This window comes from Simochromis diagramma, unplaced genomic scaffold (assembly GCF_900408965.1).
Source record: "Simochromis diagramma unplaced genomic scaffold, fSimDia1.1 OVJJ01000026.1, whole genome shotgun sequence".
In the NCBI taxonomy this organism is placed as follows: domain Eukaryota; kingdom Metazoa; phylum Chordata; class Actinopteri; order Cichliformes; family Cichlidae; genus Simochromis; species Simochromis diagramma.
In genome coordinates, this window is record NW_024386985.1 from 1,672,652 (window position 1) to 1,694,086 (window position 21,435).

The window sequence follows — 21,435 nt, forward strand, 5'->3', positions numbered from 1 at the left end:
AAGTAAAACTTTACTCAATTTTTTTTGAGGCAACGAGTTTGCATAGTTTTTTTTTGAGTTCTGTGAACTAATTAGACTTCACAGTGTACCGGTCCGTGGCCCGGGGGTTGGGGACTACTGACCTAGGGTGTCTGGGTGCCATGTGCAGTTATGTTCATCCTTATATTTGAACATGGTGTTTGTTAAAGGCGAAGTGTGATTCACAGAAAAGTCCAATAACAGAAATACCACTAGAGTTCAGATTAGGCCGGCCGGTCCACCCAGTCACGGTCCTCTGGGTCTCACTCTTGCTGTCCACATGAGTGTTGAAGTCTCCGATTATGATGACTGAGTCACCCGATGGAGCTCCCTTGAGCCACCCACTCAGTGACTGAATTGAGTGAATTTCTAACCGCTGCCTCTTGCCAAGGGCAACTCCAGACTAGAACCGAGTTTGGCCAGGAGAATGGTTCCTGAGCCAAAGCCATGCACTGGGGATATGTAGCTAGTATCTCTCAAACATACGTACTAACTCAACTTCCTTCCCCACCGGGAAGGTGAAGTTCCATGTCCCAATTGCCAGTCTCGATAGCCGGGAACTGATCTGTCACACATTGCACCTGACCCATCAATGCTTCCTGTAGGTGGTGGGCCTACAGGAGAGTTACATGAACAAATTAGAGTCTATTAAACAGATATGATTAAAAGCACTGCAGCGCAGTACCTTTAATACCTACGATGTGTTCTAATCACTGTGGAGATATTTAGAAAATATAGCAAAACACTGTAGTCAGCAGTAGCAAATGCTACACTGAAGTCTAGCAGGACAAGCATAGATATGAGTCCACTGTCAGAGACCATAAGAAGATCATTCATAACTTTCACTAGTGCTCTTTCTATACTGTGATGAAATCTGAATCCTGATTGAAATTCTAAACATTTTTCTGCAAACAATCACCCAGCTGTTTTACAACTACTCTTTTGAATTGTTGAAATAAAGAAAGGTTGGAGATTGATATATAATAAGCTAAGACAGCTGGGTTAAGTAAAGGCTTTTAAAGTAATGGTTTAATTACTGCCACCTTAAAGACCTTTGGTGCATAGCCTGTTAATAGAGATAATGCTTGTTAATATAGAATGTCGTGTTATTAAAAAAACACACAAAAAACCCTGATGTATTATACCTTTTTTATATTCATTTAAAGGTTGATTATTATTACTTCACCAAGTCTTTGGTGATAAGTTCATACAGTCACAAGCAGTAGCATTGCACCTAATATATCTTACAAACGTGAACATAAATCCTGCACCTTTGCTTGCTTGAACATTCAAGTATTCTGGGTCATTTGGTAAAATCAATTAGCAAAGTAATTGATTTAACAGCTTGTAAATGCTAAATATATATATTGTAGTATATCAGAACCATACAAATAGTGATTACCTTGATGAAATCATATGCACATGACATGAAGTTGATACTCAGTAACCATATGCACACTTTTGTTTTAGCTATAACTCTGAATTCTGCCTGTTTAGGATGAAGAAATCAGAATTTATTATTAGTCGTTTACCTTGATTACAGATCTTTTTTTAATATATTTATTTTGTGTATGTACTGCATTGCAAAAAGTCCTGCCATTTTATGATATGATATACAGAAGATATACAACAGATACATTAAAATTAAAACTGAATTTATGACAGTAAGGAAGCCACAAAAGTGTTTAAACTGTTGTTTGCTAGAATTGATTATATTGTTTTTGTTTTAGTTACAGTAGTAATAAGGAGGCATTGAATATATGCTTTGCTTCTCATTTGAACACATTAACTTAGAGATATGTTACAAGAAATTTTTAAATGACACTAAGTATGTATATAAAACACCTACAAATAAAGTGAACATCCATCCAATCATTTTCTTCTTATCTGAGTTGCTTTGGCAGCAGCAGGATATTCCAGATGTTGTTTTCCCCAGCAACATTTTCCAGTTCTTCCTGGGGGATCTTGAGATTTTCCCAGGCCGGATAAGATATAATCTCTCCTGTGTGCTCATGGGCTACCCTGGGCCTCTTTTTGACTGAGCATGCCAGTAAGACCTCCAACAGAAGATATATAGGAGGCATCTCGAGATGCCTGAAACATCTCCGCTGACTCTCTCATGCAAATGAGCAGAGGCTCTAATCTAAGCTCATTACCAGACAACTTAGGCTGAGGTTAGAAACCATGTAGAGGAATTCCATTTCAGTTGCATGTATCCACAGTCTAATTCTTTTACTCATTTCTCAGAGCTCATGGCCATAAATGAGTGAGTTTTTGGAATTTTTAACTTCTCTTAAGGGAAAGTGATGACTGGATTTTTACAATAGCGGTTACTCGAGGTGGATGGTAGCACTTCTGCTATTGTTTTTTAAGCCTTTGTTACTGTTACAATCAGTCAGAATATTCGTCTACACCTAGTACATGTTGTCTACCCCAAGTATATATATTTAAGGCTCGGGGGAATGATGTTGCTTGGCTATTTATTCAAACTGCATGGACCTTAAGTAAGTGAATTTTATTTTATTTTATTAATGATGGCAAAACAAGTGATGACAATTGTTCATATTGGCTGAATATTTAAAAATCATTTCTGTTAGAAGTAACTTAAAGGGCTGAAGGAGAAAAGGACAAAAGAAGAGCACAATAACAGTGAAGATAACATTGGAATGAAGATAAAAGGTGCCCAGTAACATGGACACAACTCTTCCCTGGATAGATGAAACCTGTGAAGGACAAACAGTGTTTCTGGTAGTGACAGGAGAGCAGTCAGGATAATCAGACAAGCCTGCTCATAATGATAACTGAATGATGAATTAAGCAGGATATGGCACAGACAAATAATGTGTTCTTCATCATGTCCCAGACTTCAGTGTGTTGTTTTTTGTTGTTTTTTTTTTTAATTTGTGTCACTTTTTTTGATGAATAGTATCCTGTGAAGTAAGATAAATCAATTATATTTCTGTATTTCCATAATAGTGACGTATGTTCTTATCAGTAAACAAAAACACAGAAATTTAAACTGTGACCAACTGATGGTAATCATTTTGTTTCAAGTGTGTAATCAACCAAATAATTTCTACATATGTTAACAACAAACTGCCTCATTAAACCTCATTAACTGTACTGACTGTACAGTTAATGAGTTATACCAATAATCCATCTTTTATTATTTTTTTTGTCTATTACATTGAAGTCAGGAAATGGAAAGAAAACTTGAAACCAATGTTTAGTTTTCATTTGTTTTTGTTTTTTTATTACAGATCACGATTCCTTTGGAACAAGGTTCCAAGGAGACAAAACATTTCTTTGAGCATTCAATTTGTTGAAAACAACTGAAACTGGCTGTTTTACAGCTGATCAAAAGTTTCGGACCACAGTCCTTTAAAAGGCCAAATCTCTGCAAACATGTGGATTCATTATTATTTTCCGTCAGGTAGTTACAATGTCATAATTTTCTGATGGTAAAGGCAAAAAAAACGTCCCCTTTTTGAACGTGGTCGGGTTGTTGACCTGCATAAGCAGGGTCTCTCACAGCGCACCATCGCTGCTGAGGTCAGATGGAGTAAGACAGTCATTTGGAATTTCTTCAATGATCCTGAGGGTTATGGAACAAAAAAGTCAAGTGGAAGACCCCAAAAAATTTCACCAACATGGGACATTTTTTTCTCTGATGAGAAAAAAAAATTAACCTTAATGGTTCTGATGGTTTCCAACGTTACTGGCATGACAATCCCACAGATCCCACCTGAGATGTTTTCTACGTGGCACAGTGGAGGGGACTTCTTCCAGGAGAATAACATCACTCTTATGGAACATCCTGCATGTTCTGTTCCCCTGATCTAAAACCAATTGATAACCTTCGGGGATGGATGGCAAGGGAAGTTTACAAAAATGGACAACAGTTCCAGACAATAGATGCCCTTTGTGTGGCCGTCTTTACCACTTGGAGAAATGTTCCCACTCATCTCGTGGAAACGCTTGCATCAAGTATGCCGCAACGAATTTGATCAACAGTGATCAACAATAACGCTGGAGCTACTCATTACTGAGTTCATGTTTGGAACTTTGATTTCTTTTTTTTTTGGCGGGGGGTTACAGGTTTTTTTTGGAGGTGTGGTCTTAAACTTTTAATCAGCTGTAAAACAGCCTGTTTTAGTTTAAGTGTTGTTTTTCAATAAATTGCATCCTCAAAAAAATGTTTTGTCTCAGTCCCGTTTCTTGTTGTTGCATGTTGAAGCTCTGATTTTTTTTTTTTACCTGATTTTGGTTTTTTGGTTTGTTTGGGGTTTTTTTTTGCCATTTTTCAAGTTGTCTTAAACTTTTGATCAGCACTGTATTCTTAAAAAATATTTATTTTTCCTTTGTCGTTGATTGCATACTATGTGTTTATGCTACTTTGTGATTGCCTTCCTCATTCTCATTAGTTCATCTCATTTCAGTTCATTTAATGTGCAGTTAATTCTCTCTCTATTAATTTCTGTGTTCTTTTTCATCTGTCAGTTTACTGTCCATTTGTTATACAAGTTCTGTACTGACCTTTATAAATCCTGAATGTTTTCCAGGGTTAGCATAGTAAATAGGACAAACTCCAAATGAGAACTTTTAGTATTTCCATGTTTTGTTTTGTTTTTTATAAAGTCTCTGTAATGATAGAGTTACTTTGAATTACGTAACAAGTTTTGTCTGTTTTTGTTGTAGCCTCTCAAGTTTCTGGCTATGTTTTCTTTTTCTTTTTTTTTTTTTATCTCTAGTTGGGTTGTCAAAGGAAGCACGAGGAAGTCTGACATCTTTGTTGGTTCAGCCCATCTCTGCCCTCCTCGCCAAGACATTGCTGTCATCGCCATCCACGGGCCAGGAAGGCTCTTGTATTCCTCTAGCAATGCCTCCCAATACAGGTAAGCACACAGACTACAGGAAACCAGAGTTGCTAATAATGTCTCATTCAACAGAAAGTGTTTTCAAAAGTATGAGGGTTTGTTTTTTTTTAATTAATAAAAACAAACCAGCTTCAATCACAAGCGAAAAGTTACAGCATGCATGAATGGGGCAGTGTATGGAGCACATGAGTGACACAGCTTTAGGACATGTTTGGATTAAACCAGGCATTATGATCAAGGAAGCATTGTGCTTAAAAGCATAGGATATAGATTTATCAGTTCATCTAGGTTCTATTAGTCTCCCTTATCCTTAGGGTGCCTATGGTGAGTTTAGGGTCTGTGTCTAGAGCTTGCATTTTTGTACTGGATCTGTCTATCTTCCATCCAAAACCACTCTGTTAGGACAACTTTCTTAACCACTGCATATGTATATATAGCACTCATAGTTGAAAATAGTCTAGTTAGACTCACTGAGTGAAAAAGTTACACATATAACTTTTCTAAATTGGACCTCTGTGATCCTGTGGAAGCTTCCAACCCTACTGCTGTTGAGCTCTTATAGATTTTAAATTACTATAGCTTATTGTTACTGGTTCTTTTTAGCTACTAGTATATTACCCAAAGTTTATGGTGACATACAGTTTTAGTTTAATCATTATAGGAGCACGTTTTGTGCTGATGCTTAAACATAGGTTGAGAAAAACTATGATGAGCTATTTATGCTAATTAGCAGTAACAAAATGTTGTATTTGCTAGTTCAATTCAATTCAATTTTAATTATACAGCGCCAAATCACAACAACAGTTGCCTCAAGGCGCTATATATTATAAGGTAGACCCTACAATAATACATGCAAACCCAACAATGATATGATCCCCTATGAGTAAGCACTTTGCAGTGTAAATGTCTGAGAGCAACATAAAAGCTAGTTTTGTAAAAGTAATGACAAAAGATGTGTAAAACGTTAACTGAGAATCCATCACATTAAAGAAGAGACAAAAGAAATAAAGGTCAGAACTGACACCCCTAGTGTTGACCTGTCAGTAGGCAAATACATAGAGAAAGTCAATAATTTCCTTTGTGGAGCGGCTGCAATAAAAAGGGAAAAAACCCTCTTTTAATATAAAATCATCCTGGGCTGAACTGGATTCATGTTTGATGGCCATCTGCCTCAACTGATTGAAGTTAGGGAAGAGCAGAGACAGAGGAAAGCTGAGCACTTAGAAGCAATAAAAAATATGTCAAATATCAACCAGTGATTCTATTTACTATAGCAGGTAACTTCATTTTGAAAGAATAAAACATTCCTTTAACAAGTGTCATGCATGAGCAAGCAGTGTAGAGCAGCGGTCCCCAACCCCCGGGCCTCGGACCGGTACCGGTCCATGAGTCGTTTGGTACCGGACCGCGAGAGTTGAGGCTCAGGTGTGAAATGTATGGTTTTCAGGGTTTTTATCGGTTTTCAGCGTTATTTTGTTATCGTTTTGATCGTTAACTCTGTTTTCCTGGGCCTTTTCACGTGTGTTATGAATAAATCTTCTTTATTTCGGTACCGGTACTAGTTTTATTTTGTTGTATTTGTCCACGACACCTTAAAGGCCGGTCCGTGAAAATATTGTCGGGCATAAACCGGTCCGTGGCGCAAAAAAGGTTGGGGACCGCTGGTGTAGAGTATATTATCAACTGTCCTACAGATGTCCTGCTGCAATACAATTACAGGCTTTGCATGGATCCCTTTCAATCATTTTGAGTCCTGTATCAGGGCATGTCACAGTCTTTCTATAATTACACTAAAGACATCTGTCCTAGATTTGATTCAGACTAGAGCTGAAAAAAAATTATTTGGTTTAAAAATTAGCTAATCAAAAGAAAAATATTTAGCTTTAAATTTGAATCAATACATATTTAAAACATGTTTACATGTTCAATCACAAATCATCTTTAGTTCGGGTTAGTTACTTTAGCTCTGGCTTTTCTTCATCATTTGACTGGGTATTAGCCCCTGTTAAATAGAAGAAAGAAGTTATTTAACAACATGAAACTGACTGCCAGCCAAAACATTTTCAAATGAAATTAATATAGGTCCAGTGCTGAACTAGAAATAATTTGGAAAATATTTATTAACTGCTGGATGTTTATTAATTTATTTCATCATAGATGTGGGGATATTTTTTAATCACAAGACAGCATTAAACAGAGACGTTTAAAACAAACACACAAAAGGCGCATAAAGTTACATAACCAATAAAATATAAAAGAAAGTGTTAAAAGAAAGTCTAGATTTGAAATGCAAGAATGAGTGTGTGACATGCTGTTTCTGCAGCACTCAAATAGATAACCTTCACCAGCACCTACCCATGCTTGCATATCAGTCACACTCTATGGTGACTCATGGAGTTCATAACCTGGAATTTCCAGCAAACATTGCTTGGTTAACTCACAGATGTGACCCAAATGCCTCCTCACCACTGCAACTCTAAGGTTTTGTGGAAGGGTTTAAAAAGCAGCATGTCCTGAGCGAATCTTAAGTCCTTTGTTTTTTATTCTTTATATGTTCTCCATATGGAATACATCGTCATATCATTTTATAGAATTTACTTATCTAGATTTGCAATTAGTACAAAATGTGTACACTACATTAACAGCATTGAGGTCATAGTCAAACATATTTGGTTTAAAGAATAATTGATAGGGGGTTTTGGTACCTAAAGATTTTAGATGCATTCAGAGCATGTGAAAAAAATTTTTAATCAATCACTGAACTGTCTAAAAATGATTTTTACGGTAAAAATTTACTTACTTAGAATTGGAATTTAAATTGGTGACTGAGGGCTTCTGGAAGCCATGAACAAAAGCATAATCTCAGACCCAGTTTTAAAACGGTTAATGAGTTGTGTTGTGTACAGTATCAAAAAACAAGTAAAATCTGCTATAGACGGAAAAAAATATTGAACCATACAAATATGAATCCAATTATTCCCATCCTAAAGTAAGACACAAAACAGTTACTGATTTAGAGTTTTAGGCCAGAATGAACAAGTGTGGCCTACATTTTCATTTTGGCTTGCATGGATAAGAGAAACTTGGGAGAGTTTTGAAAATAGTCTACCTGTGTGCATCGTCATTTAAAAGAAATGTTTCTATCTAATCTAAACTGAAAATCAAAACGTAAATAGCAGCCTTATTATAACAAGTTGCACATTTATGTTACTGAAAGTTGAAAATTGTTCAAATTTGATGGAACCCAAACAAAGTGCAACAATGCTGCAGCCATTTTTAATAGTATTATTTAAGACTCTTAATTTTGAATGTGCCAGAACTATGAAAAATGTTTCCAGACAAAGAGTGTCTAGATTGAGTGCTGACATTTTTGATTTGACAACACCATGTCTGGTCGTTTTTATTCATTTTTCACTGCTGTGCAAAAATTCAGTTTTTCAGAATAAGACAGCTATAGAAACTGATAAAAGAAGTTAAATTTGAGGGGCAACAGGGGACCTGATCCATTATACTCTATATTTTATATCACCTGTTACTACAGCATTGTATTTCTATACAGATTAACTGTAATATAATAGAATAAATAGTTTGAAAGACATCATTACAACAGACCTCCTTCTGCTAAAAGGTGCAAACAATATAGGCAATACATCTGAGCAAAAATACTTTTTTCCAAATGTGATAATTAGGCTGGTGCTGAGAGAAAAGAAACAGAACCAGAAGAAAGCAATCAGCGAATGTCAAAGAGGCTAAGAAGCTCATAAAAGAAAATATATATGAACACTACTTGCAAGTAGTATTTAAATGTTTTAATACTGCTGTGGAATGCTATGCAATGTGTGTAAGTTAGATTGCTAATGATGAACTACATTTTTCTGAATAATTCTGATTATAACTAAAAATATATGTTTTTGTACCAGTATTTTTTTTTTCAAATATGACCATCATTGCACCTGTTAGTGGGTGGGACATATTAGGGAGCAAGTGAACAGTTTGTGTTGGAAGCAGGAGTGAAGACTAGATAACTGGGTCAGAGTATATTGGAAGCTGGAGGTCTTGTGTGGTGCCCCCAGTCTGCAGTAGTCAGTATCCTTCAAAATTGGCCCAAGAAAGTAACAGTGAAGTAACTGTGACAGTGTAATGGGTGATCAAGGCTCATTGTTGTATTTGGGGAACAAAGGTTGGTCCCATTAGATGAGCTACTGTAGCTTCAGTTACCAAAAAGTTTAACGTTGATGGTTGGGTGTATTTGCATCAATTTTTCTTGTGAACACATGGCATCAGGATATATAATAGGAAGGAGGAGGTAGTGTGATGCTTTGGGGAAAGTGCTGCTGAGAGGTCATAGGTCCTGCCAGGTGGATGTTACTTTAGCACAAACTACCAGCCTATGCATTGTTACAGACCATGTACGCCCATTCATGGGAATGGCACTCCCTGATGGCTATGGCCTCTTTCAGCATGATACCACGAAGCAAAAATGGTTTAGGAATGGTTTGAGGAGCACAACGCATTTGAGGTGTTGACTTGACTTCCACATTTCCCAAATTTCAGTCTAGTCAAGCGTCTGTGGTATGTGCTGGACAAACAAGTCAGATCCATGGAGACCCAACCTGGCAACTTACAGAACTTAAAGGATGTGTTGCTAATATTTTGGTACCAGATACCACAGGGCATTTTCGGGGGTCAAGTGGAGTCCGTGCCTCGATGGGTCATGGCTGTTTTCACAGCAACAGGGGACCAACACATTATCAGGCAGGCGATCATAATGTCACACTTGATTGTATTTTGCCCTTTAATTTGAAGAGTATGTTAATAGGTTCTACAACTGGCAATGAAACTACTCTGTATTGGGAATACTAGCAACCTGAAATTTAGTTTTTAATGCCTTTTCATTGTCTCAGTGTGGCTTCAGAGGCTTTTCAACTTTTCTAGTCCATAAGGTAATAGCTCTGTAACTTTAATCAAAAGTATGCAGCTAGTGAGTTTGGAGAGATTAGTGAGCTTCCAGATAAAGAATTACAAGAGAAATAGAGGTGCATATGTTGTAAGTCATATTATTCACCCAGTTTGACAGTGACTTCTGTAGAGTCCTAATTTCAGTATTTTTATTCAGTCAACAACTGCTGACAATAATTCAATATTAAAAAATTAAATTGCTGCCCAAAATTTTTGCATTCATGAATACATTTGCTCTCTCGTCTTTTATTGCGTCTCCTTTTTATTGTAGTTGTATACCATCTTTCCTCATGTTATTTTTTGATATTTAATTATGTGAACTTTCATTGCTGTAAAGTTTGATTGGCATGAAATGTTCCTGTTTTCTTGGTTCCACATCTTGTTCAAGTCATCAGCAGCAAATATGTCCTCTTGGGGGTTGTGTGGGGCCACTCTGGGCAAACGCCAGAGGTCCACAGTGGGCTACCGACTGTTAGGCCCAGTACTGGTATTAACTGTAGGGCACATGTGGGCAGGCTGTGGACTGCCCACACAAAGCAGAAAGAAGCCCATAGTGGGTCTACAGTATGCCCATTCTTTTTTATTTGCTGGAGAGAAACAGCTGTTAACTAACCTACTGTGAATGAGAAGAAGAGGTGCAAGGCCAAGCTTTAATTCTAAGAGCTACTTTAACCTGTTTTTCATCCATCCGTACACCCATCATCTTCCGCTTATCTTGGACCAGGTCAGGGGGCAGCACCCTAAGCAGAGAATCCCAGACCTCCCTCTCCCCGGCCACCTCATCCAGCTTATCTGGGGGAACACTATGGCGTTCCCAGGCAAGCCATGAGATATGATCTCTCCAGCTGGCCGAACTCCTCACCCTGTCTCTAAGGGAGAGGCCAGCCACCCTTTGGGGAAAGCTTATTTCCAGCACTTGTATCCCCAATCTAATTTTTTCGGTCACTATCTAAAGCTTCTTTAGATCCTCACCATAGGTGAGGATAGGGATGTCGATCAACCGTTAACTCGAGAGCTACGCTTTTATGCTAAGGTCTCTCTTCGCCACAACAGACCGATACAGCATCCACATCACTGCAGTCGCAGCACCGATCAGTCTGTCGATCTCCCGCCCCCCTCACTTAACAAGACCCCGAGATACTTAAAATCCTCCACTAATTCGTCCCTGACCCAGAGTGGGCACTTAACCTCACTTAACCTTAACATCCTATACCTCCAAAAGCACTTCAGTCGAATGCCTTCTCCAAATCCACAAAACATATGTTGGGCAAACTCCCATACACCCTTAAGTATATTTGAGAAAGAGCTGGTCCAGTATTCCACGACTGGGATGAAAAAACACATTGTTCCTCCTGTAAGTTCAACTAACAGACAGACTTTTCTTTTTGGGACCCTGGCATAGACTTTCCTGGGAAGGCGGAGGAGTGTGATCCCTCTATAGTTGTAGCACACCCTCCAGTCCCCATGCTTGAAGATGGGAACCAAAATTCCAGTCTGCCAATCCAGAGGTATGACCCCTGATCTCCACGCAGCATTATAGAGGCATGTCAACCAAGACAGCCCTACAACATCCAGAGCCTTCAGGAATTCAGGTCGAACATGGTCCATCCCAGGGGCCCTGGCACCAAGGAGGCCATGCCTCAGTAACCTTACCCCCAGTGGTGGACGAGTCATTCCCTCATCCCCAGACTGTGCTTCCTATATGGAAGATATGTGAGTTGGTTTAAGGAGGTCCTCAAAATATTCCTTCCACCACCTGACTCAGTCAAAATCTCCGAACTCCTCCCACACCCAAGTTTTGGCTTCATCCACTGCCTGAGCCGCATTCCACAGGCTATCCACCAAGTGTTGATCAGTTGACGGGTCAGCACCTCTCTTCACCCAAATGTCCAGAACACATGGCCACAGATCTGATAATACTGATCTAATAAAAGTTTCAAATTTGCCATTTGTTCTACTATGACTGCGGTGATGTTTTTTGACATCTTTACTACTACACAAGCAGGACTACGGATATTTTCATTGGCATATTGAGGTGCATGTGTGTTCCCACTTTTGTACTCTATTGAAGCATTTTGTGTATGTGAGTATGTATATAAAATGAAATGTATACAGTATAAATGGAAAATTCTTTCTTTCCTGCTTTTGAAAGTTTAAATCCTTTTTTATCTCGGTGTCTTTACTACAGTTCCCTATCACAACACTACCTTCTGCTCCCTCACTTTCTTATCCTGAGCCCTCTGTCTCTCACTTGAGTCTCTGCTCAGTCGTCATCTCTTGTTGTCCACATGCTTCCCCTATTGAACGTGTGTATGGTCTGTCTATTTCCATTTATTTCTCGATAAATCCAAGCAGCTGGTCATTGAATGGAACACTGCATTCTGCCCTTTTCCAATGTTGCACAGATAACAGTCACACAGCCCACACACAGTTCATCACGTTTATGCACCCATGTGGCCTGATGGAGTGATGCACCCCTAAAACCCAGTGGCCAAAGACATGAGCACTATTGACTGAGTGATTGGGCATGTGTGTACCACATTCACTTTATTGCTTTTTTTCCAGTTGTGAATTTGAAACTCATTAGGTTTAAAACATTTCGGTGCTTTTGAGTATTGCAGTCAACATAATTTTTTTTTGAATCCCTGAAAATCTATACCACGAGTCTTAGTTTGTAGATATTTTGGTTCAGTTATTTGTTTTTAGGTCTCTACTGGGCAAAACAGTAGATGATTTCAGTGTAGCAAATGGTGTTTTAGATGCTGTTCCAGTTCTGGCAGGGGTACTGTTGGTTTTCGAGTGGACATTTTGAATGTGTGTGAGTGTTTGTGTGCATGTGTTTGTCCCTGCTCTTAGAAGAAAGGCATCTTCGAAGACTGATCTTATTGTAGAGCCAATGGTTTTGCAAGGTAGGCTTCTTTTTCAAGTGTTTCCATTACTTCAAATGAGGCAGAAAGAGGGAAAGAATAGTTGCAAGGGAGGGAGCGAGTCAAAAGGGAAGACAAAGAGAGAAAGCGAGAGAGATGTAATCTGTCTCCAATCGATTGGCTGCACCTCTGACCACTCTTGGGATCCCACTATCATTTGTTTCCATCTGTCTGCCTCCTTTCATTTTTTTCTCTTTCTTTTTAATTCCGTTTCTCCTTATTTTCTCTTTTAATTCCCATTCAATTAAGGCTGGGTATATTGGCTGGCCATTGGTTAATTGCTTAGGGGCCCTCCATGGAGCTCACCAGACCTTAACGAGATGATGTGGTTGACCTCACAGTACTTTTAGCAATGTACGTGTGAGTGAATTTGTGCATGTATGTTGGCATTTTTTTAATGTGTGCATATTTAAAGTGGTGTCCAGCTTGATTATTCCTTTTATAATATATTAAATTAAAGATCTAATTTTATTAGATCTGTGTAAGACACTAGCTTATTCTGTATATGATCTATTTGATGTTAATAAATGTATAAATAAATAAATGTGCACTATGCAAGCCCATCTGCTATAACCCCACATACTTCATATTCTTGAGTTGCCATAAAAGCATTCATGAATACAGCCTTTTACATAGCAGATAAGAACAATTTTTAACATTCAAAATGTTTAGCATTCATCTGCCAGACAGTTTATTTTATAAGCATATAGCTACCATTTTGAAATGTAAAGTTGTAGCAAATGTGTTTAGAAAGAAAATACTCCTGATACCCATTTCATATCTATAGCTAAGCTATAGATATCACACATCTATAGCTAAGCACCTTGTTAAAATTAACTTATACACATACTCAGGCACATTGGAGGTGACTTGGCTTTCAAAGATCCATTGACAAGCAAACTACCAACCAGCTGGTCCTTTATGTCAAATTTCAGATTTAAAATCTTCCTATTTTTTTTTTCAGTTAGCTTCCTGTTTGAATTTTAGTTTGAAACTATTGTTGTTCTTTGAGTTCTTGCATCTCTAATTGCTCATGTTAATTAATACGTTAATGAATACCTGGTACTTTTCTGTAGTCTGTGGCCATGTATTTGTATGTGTGAGTGTGTGTTTCTGATAGATGTCACTTCCCCCATGTGTTGTGCCCTTTAAAGATTGATTAATTCACTGAGCACACGCTGTCTAAATCGGGCCTTGGGGCTTTGGCGCCAACTCTATCTGAGTGGTGTGTCTGTTGACCAGACAATTACCAAGCTAGTCCATCACTATCTCTAAGGCCTGTTGCAAGCCCCAGTTTACCCTGGCAAGGCTGATTAATTGTACACACACATTTACACTTTGAAATGCCAGCAAGTACACACTTTCACACACTTTTCTGCATTCATGCATGTTCATATATCTTATTGGACTTGAAGTCAGAATCTTTGCATGGCCGGAGTGTTTGTTGAATTAGCAGATGGAATGATTGCAGATACTGACAAAGATGTGACAATGACTCATAATGTCCTTCTGATATATAATGACCCAGCAGGTGTACTTGTGATTGGTTGTGTTTGCTCATATACAGCGTTTTACTTATTTATTTATTTTTTATATTGAAGCTAAATGCTTTTTCTTCTTCCGATCTAAGCTTGGCATATATCACAGCTAAGATACGCTTATGTAAAATAAAAGTTTAAAAAAACATAGACTTGAGACTTGAGATGTTGGAAATACTCGCAGTTTGTTTTCATTTTTTATTGAAAGTGAAATACAAAATTTAAAGAACTATAAAATATTTTACAACACGGTTATCCTGAAACCTTTTCTACTGATTGGTGGGATAGGACTGCGTTTATTTGTGAAAATGGCAGTGCATTGCATTTTAATAAGTCTAGAAATATGTTCCATCATTTTGAAAAGGTTAAAAGTTGGCATTGCAGAATGTGCCTGAGTGGTAACAGAATAAGTGCCCTAAAATATCAACGTATCAGTGACAACAGGAACAGTCCCCTTTGAAAGTCCACAACAACATGCTTTACATATAATCATGTCTTCTTATATAAGTTACTATAAGCAATATAAATGCTAAAGGAAACTAAAATAATGTTTTACAGCCAAACAGAAATCTTTAAAAACAAAACTCATGGCTTATATAAGTTATGTTACTTAGATAGGAGTAAATACTGCAATGTGTCTTTTCCGTTCAACAAACAGTACTGATATTATAACTCTGCACTTTTTATTTTTCCTTTATTATTATTCTTCCACGCTTATTTTGGCCAAAGGCACTATTACACCTCTACTGAAAGTTACAGTAGGTTTCCTATAATTCTCTAACTTGCTTTTTCTGCTACACTCTACATTTAATACCCTCTAGAAAGGCTAGACTTTATGTTCTGTGATTATATAACAGACCTTTTCATTACATAGCCAGAAAAGTATTACATCCTGTTATAATACAATGCAATATAGTATTTTTAAAACTTAGAATGATTATACAGTTTCTTTTGTGTGCGTTATTTTCTAGGTCTTTGTTTTTTCTTATTGTAATCTTTAAAATAGATTTTTAGTTATTTAATAACAGTTCAGAGATTCCATACATGTAAAGATAGATCTGGATATGCAATAAGACTTTAATATTGCAATATTAATTCTAAAATGAGGACCAAGATATACAGGCAAGATGTTACCTTGGTCCTGCCTCTCTCATGGGCACACAGAAACATACTGACAGCACCACACATTCATCTTGCAGTTATTAATGGTATAAAATTGTATTTGATTAAAAAAGCAAAAAACAAAGTCAGAGGTATCTAAATGTCTTTTTGTCTGCCTTTTAATTTTCTAATATGTACAATTCTTCTTTCTCACTCTGTTTTATCCTGTCTCCCACTCAGAACAAATGCCAAAAGTGTACCAAATTTCCATGGAAATTACATTGCAAAGCCGCAGAGGGAGAGGCGAGTGAAGCAGAGCAACTTAAAATGGCTTTATATAAAGGACTCCGAGGCCCTTTAATTACACTGCTATTGATTGCTATGTGCAGGTTTCCCACATTCATTTGCTGCTTTTTCCTCTCAACTATGCATTTAATACCCAGCAGAGAATTGCACTTAGTTGCTTCTGAATGTAGACTATTTTATAAGATTATACATAATATCTTTTTTTAATTATCTAGTTTATATATTTAAAGTAGTAGAATGTATGGATGTATTTGGTTATTGCATATATGGTTTCTTTCTTATTTCTTGCCTTAAAAATGTATTACATATTTTAATTCTATGTAATGCTAAGTATAAGTTTGTCTAATAAATCGATCCAGTAGTCAGAGTAACACAATGTTACAATGGTACTAAAAGACCATTACCATTACTAGCAGTTTATGTCTTTACCAATACACCATGGCGCTGTAACTAGGGTACATATCTGCCACCTATTCTTACTATGTCTCATTCTGCCATTTAATCAAAGAGGCTGAGATGCGCGAGATGTCCTAGAGTTACGGAAATCAGCATTAGTAAGCCGAAGTGGTGTAAATTATGAGATTGTCAAGCGGGAGACCAAGGATCTTGTCACAGGAGCTTTGGTTGTGTATTTAGTTACATTTCATTTCACTTCCCATTTGGTTAGGTTTAGGGTTAGGGTTTAGATGGCAAAAACACTTAACAAGGTTTAGGAAAGGATTGCAGTACGTTATCCCCGTCGGCAACTCAGCCATGAGTGATACCAGAGGAGACCCAGAGTGTTCAAATGCAGTTCCAAGGATCCTGAACAAGTGTGGAATTAGTTGGTGTAAAACAATTTTACAAGGACAAACAATCTGATTACAGTTTAGTTTTGAGCAGTATCGGTGGCACTGGTAATCTTTCCCAACTACAGACAGAGCCAGACTAGCCTTGCCGCTAAGGTAATTTAGATTTTGTATTTCGAGTAGAGACATGGCAGTGCTACTAATTGTCTCAATTAACTTGAAATTGAATAAAGTCGTATATGCTGTTTTAAAAGGTAATGTTCTACATGTGTTTGAAGTCTTCATGAACCTTTGATCATACAGAAGCTAAATTTTGTGGGGAAAGTAAAAGTATGCACAGGTTGAGCACATTGGTTCCTTTAACCTCCTAGGACCTGGCGTCCACATATGTGGACATCACATTTTGGGTTTTTTAGACCAAAATACTCAATTTTGCTCTACAAGGGCCTGAGATCCACTTACGAGGGCATTATACTGCTACTGTTATATCAAATTTTTAAAGAATATCCTCATATGTGGCTCTCATTTTTCTTAAAAACAAAAATAACGTAAAAAATATATATATATCTGGTAATTCTTTGTATTTACATTCATCGAGCCCCAATATGCCCAAATATCAAAGAGAAATTAAAAATGCATGTCGTGGAAGAGTTTGGGTCTTAGGAGGTTAATTTCATTTACAAAGGTAAACCTCTGGGAGAAAGCTCTGCCTTGGTTTGAACCCAGGACTCTTTTCCTCTGAGGAAACAGCTCTTACCACTAAAACAACATGCTGCTTTTTATTCTGCCATACTGCTTGTGATAGGGAATTCATACAATCCTCCAGGATAAAATGGTGCTAAATAGCTTAGCTCTGTTGGTGACATCACAGTGTATTTGAGTTTTATATTTGCTGAAATCAGGACACATTCTGTGGGGAAAAGGGCATTTCCATTTCATTTATCCCTTGGAAGTCAAACATGTACTATTGTCCCTTTAAATATTTTCATCAACTCTCAAAACTTAACTTAGAGTCACCTCTTACCTGTAGAAGCAGCCGTATCTGTAAACCCATTCATCATGAGGGGAATTACTCTATGACAAATCTCTCTCCCTACTCTCTGTGCGTTTGCAGATTGAATACACAAACGGTCCACATGTTCCATCCCTCCTCTTTAGCCATAGTCATTTGTGCCAATGTCAAAAGTGATAAATGGGTTATGTGGCGCCTATGAGAGAAAGCAGTGAATTTTTATAATGTATTAAACAGGAGCGAGAGGGCAAGCAGACAGGCAGGGTGGGAGGGATGGAGGACAGGAGTGAAGCTGGAAAAGTGGGCTGTCATGCTGTAGTGCTGTAGGCAGGGGACCTCTGTCACACACAGTTTGAGCCCCAGCTCGCATCTTTGCTGGCACTTCTTCTGTATTTCCCTCAGATATCCAGCCATCAGCCCCCCAAGAGCTCACAGCCATCCAGCAAGGCAGCTGAGCTGGCAGACACAATATCTAGTGACTGCTCTGTCAAATGCATCATATGGCCGTCTGTGTGTGCTTTTAAGTGTGGTCTTTTTGCCTTTCTTACAAGAGCCAGTTGCACTTTAAGACTATCACATGAAAGTCTTCGAAGGTCATGTTATGTTTCACATTTTTATGTATTGTTGCTGTTTGTTGATAGAGCTGTAAATACAAAAACATCATAATCATAAAAATAATAATCTCCAATCTAGCATAAACTGAAATTGGAAATTTGAGCTGACAATTTGTTATTATTAAAGGATTTTTAGTCTGTGCAAAATCCCATTTAGTTTTCTATTATTACTTTAATATGTGACTTTCCTTACATACTCCCCTATTAACACTCTCTCACTGTCCCATATATGATGAAAATGCCTAAAAGGAAGTCACAAGACCCCAATAAGGTACTTTTTAAGCGGCTCTATGCAATATTGTTTATATCTGCCTTTCATTACCTTTACTTTCCAACTGGTTGAGATTGATGCAAGTGCATGCACACACATTCCCTAGTCATCTACCCTCACATCATGATTTCGTGTAAAACCGCTACCCTGCCTTAACATGAAGTCTTAACCCTCAAACAGCCCTGCAAGACGTGTTAGCAACTACAGACAAGCAAATGTTCTCACTTTCCACACGTCGTGTCTCTCTCTCAAAGAATCCAACACCAATGTGTCCTTGTAAAGATACACATAGAAGTAAACACAAATGAACCCAGACACACCAGAGCGCACAAAAACACAAATGGACTCTATTGTAATTACTTTAATGCCACTCTAACCAACCGCTCCATTAACCATTTAGCATTAATTGTACTTTACAGCTACTTTGTCTTAAAATTCAAGGTCATTTATCCAAAACACTTTTTAGTTCATCATGAGAGGGTTTGACAGAGCAGTCTAACAGATGAACAGTAGTAGTTTAATGCATTCTGATCTCCAGTTTCCTGAAGATTGTGTGTTTCCTTCCCTTCTGACAACCATCAAGAGTTTAACCCTTGGAAAACAACTTAACAATTTTAGGACACCTGTAAAGTGGAGTGATGAAGTAGTTAAAGGTTCAAGTGATATTTCACTTTGACCGCGCTCTGAGAGTGCAGTTTGTCCAATCAGATGAAATATTTGGAACTGCCAATGCACAAAAGGATAATTTCAACAATTGTGACTAAAGTCTAAAAACTATTGGTGGGATACTGGTGAAGAACGATGATGACTATCTGAATGTTTACGATGTGGAGCAAAAACAAAAAAAATCTAGGAGAGGAGAAGAAAAAAGAGAAAACATTGTCAAGGAATGTAATCAATACATCAGTTCCTCCACAAGGTGTTAGATGTGTAATTGCTAAAAAGAAATATGAACCTAAAGGTAGATAAAATGTCATAAAATCTAACTGCTGATTGGCAGGTGGTTTGTTTCATTGTGTTCACTCTGAATTTGAAGGCTGTTTTTAACCTAAGCAATAGCTATAGGATATACTAACCACAACGTTCATTTGATTTAATTTATTTTACATCAGTCTACTTTGTTTTTGGTTTTTAGCTTGAAAATGTAATTAAAGTCAATTCAGTTCAGTTCAAATCAGTTCGGTCCAAGGAGCTTTCTTTCCAAGCCTTTTAGACTACCACGGCCTGAATGACTGAGAACCTGCACAGTCAATTCTATTCTATTTTATTTATATAGTTCCAAATCACAAATCAGTCACCTCAATATGACTGCAAGGTTACTGTTTATATTCCAAGTTTTTAAAAAAAACCCACAATAATACAGAGAAACCCCAACAATCATGCAACCTCTTATGAGCACTTGGCAACAGTGGGCAGGAAAACTTACCATTTAACAGGAAGAAACCTACAGAGATTAATAATAACGAACTCCAGAGTGGTAATATCCCCCATGGCACATTTGATTTAGAATAGAGCATTCAAACCAGGTTCTGTCTATGTAAATATATTTTCTTTTTTCTGAGTGAAAACTTATGAATGAAAATCTCCCAGTATCGTCACACTATGAATCAATAATAATTCAGAATGACTCATCTTACAATTTGTCTTTTTCTTTCTTTTTCCTAGAGCGCAAGAAGATAACCCTGACAATTGGAAACCAGTTTTCGTACAAGAAAATTTACAACGTTGTGGGATATCTGAAGGGAAAGAGGAACCCAGGTTTGTACAAAGCCACTGCAGATTTGCCTTAAAGTTAAAACACAATCTCAGCATTTTTCTGTCTCTATCTTTGCTTTTAGCTACATTTGTATTCTTTCCTGTTTCGTTAACAGAAAAGGTAATGATTTCTTGATGATGCTTGTATTACTTAGCTCTGCTGCAACATAATGCACTTAGTCCCCAAATATGGCTTTCATTCCTCAACTCAATCTGTCTGTGCTTGGCTTTAAACAAGCAGTAGAAATCATAAAAAAAAGATTAAAGGAGAAATTTGGAAACATCTGTATTCTCTTACTGGCAGAAAATTCCATGATAATATCAACACCACTTTCATAGCCATCATAAATGAGGCTACAAACAGTGCATGTTAGTTCAGTTTGCCACTAATCCTGTAAATGGGGAAGCAGTTTCTGCTTCCCACCATCAATGCTATCCACATCTGTGTCTCAGCAGAAGAGCAAATTATAGAAACTAAGCACATTCTGTGCTACAGAAATATTCTCACTGGTGGTTAAATGAGACAACCACAATGACTTCTCTTAAAGTGCTCTTGAGCAACTGAACCACTGGGTATTTAGACAAGACTAGCACTTTGTAGCAGTGACATAACATGAACCACTGGCTTCTGATAAATAAGATAATAATAATCATTTATATTACCTTTCCATGTGAAATTAACCGTTTTGATGACTAAAATAACCAGATGACATCACCTTTAATGCAAACACAATTAAACTCAAATTGAATTATATGGCTGCCATAACAAATATTTTATATTAGTGAGGAAAATATTCTTTTTTTAAATTCTTTAATAAACTGTGGCATTGCCTATTATTTTCCTTGCATACAGCACTTCTATCCACATGTAGTGAGCACAGGGATCACAATAATGCATGACTTTCTCACTTAGAAGTGTTGTTTTAGAACTATTAGAATCTATTAGATTCTAATAGTTCTAGGTATTTACATTACTTTTAATTAGTTTTGATTATAACATTATTTCAGATCCATCTAAATTTAGGTTACATTTCACCTGAAAAGTGATTCTTATAAACACATATTAAGGTTCAGAAGATGCAGGTGCACGTTTTTTATGGATACATTAGATCAAAACACAATAATAGAAGCTTTAACTTGATTTGATCACACTTTCATTTTCATCCCATGAATCCAAAGGTGGTTAAGCTCTGATAAGTAGACATTAACCACCTTAATGTTGACTAAAGTAGACATTAACTGCCTTTTGCTCTCTTAATGTCAACCATC

At 37.3% G+C, this 21,435-nt stretch overlaps 1 protein-coding gene across 1 annotated transcript in view; it reads left to right on the forward strand.

Moving 5' to 3' along the window:
• LOC120738575 (inactive N-acetylated-alpha-linked acidic dipeptidase-like protein 2) overlaps positions 1–21,435 on the forward strand; it is a 466,433-nt gene that overhangs the window by 270,800 nt on the left and 174,198 nt on the right. The window contains exons 10-11 of the mRNA XM_040039869.1: positions 4,770–4,913; positions 20,077–20,169. Coding sequence (XP_039895803.1) covers positions 4,770–4,913; positions 20,077–20,169 — 237 coding nt within the window. The remainder of the gene's footprint in view (positions 1–4,769; positions 4,914–20,076; positions 20,170–21,435) is intronic.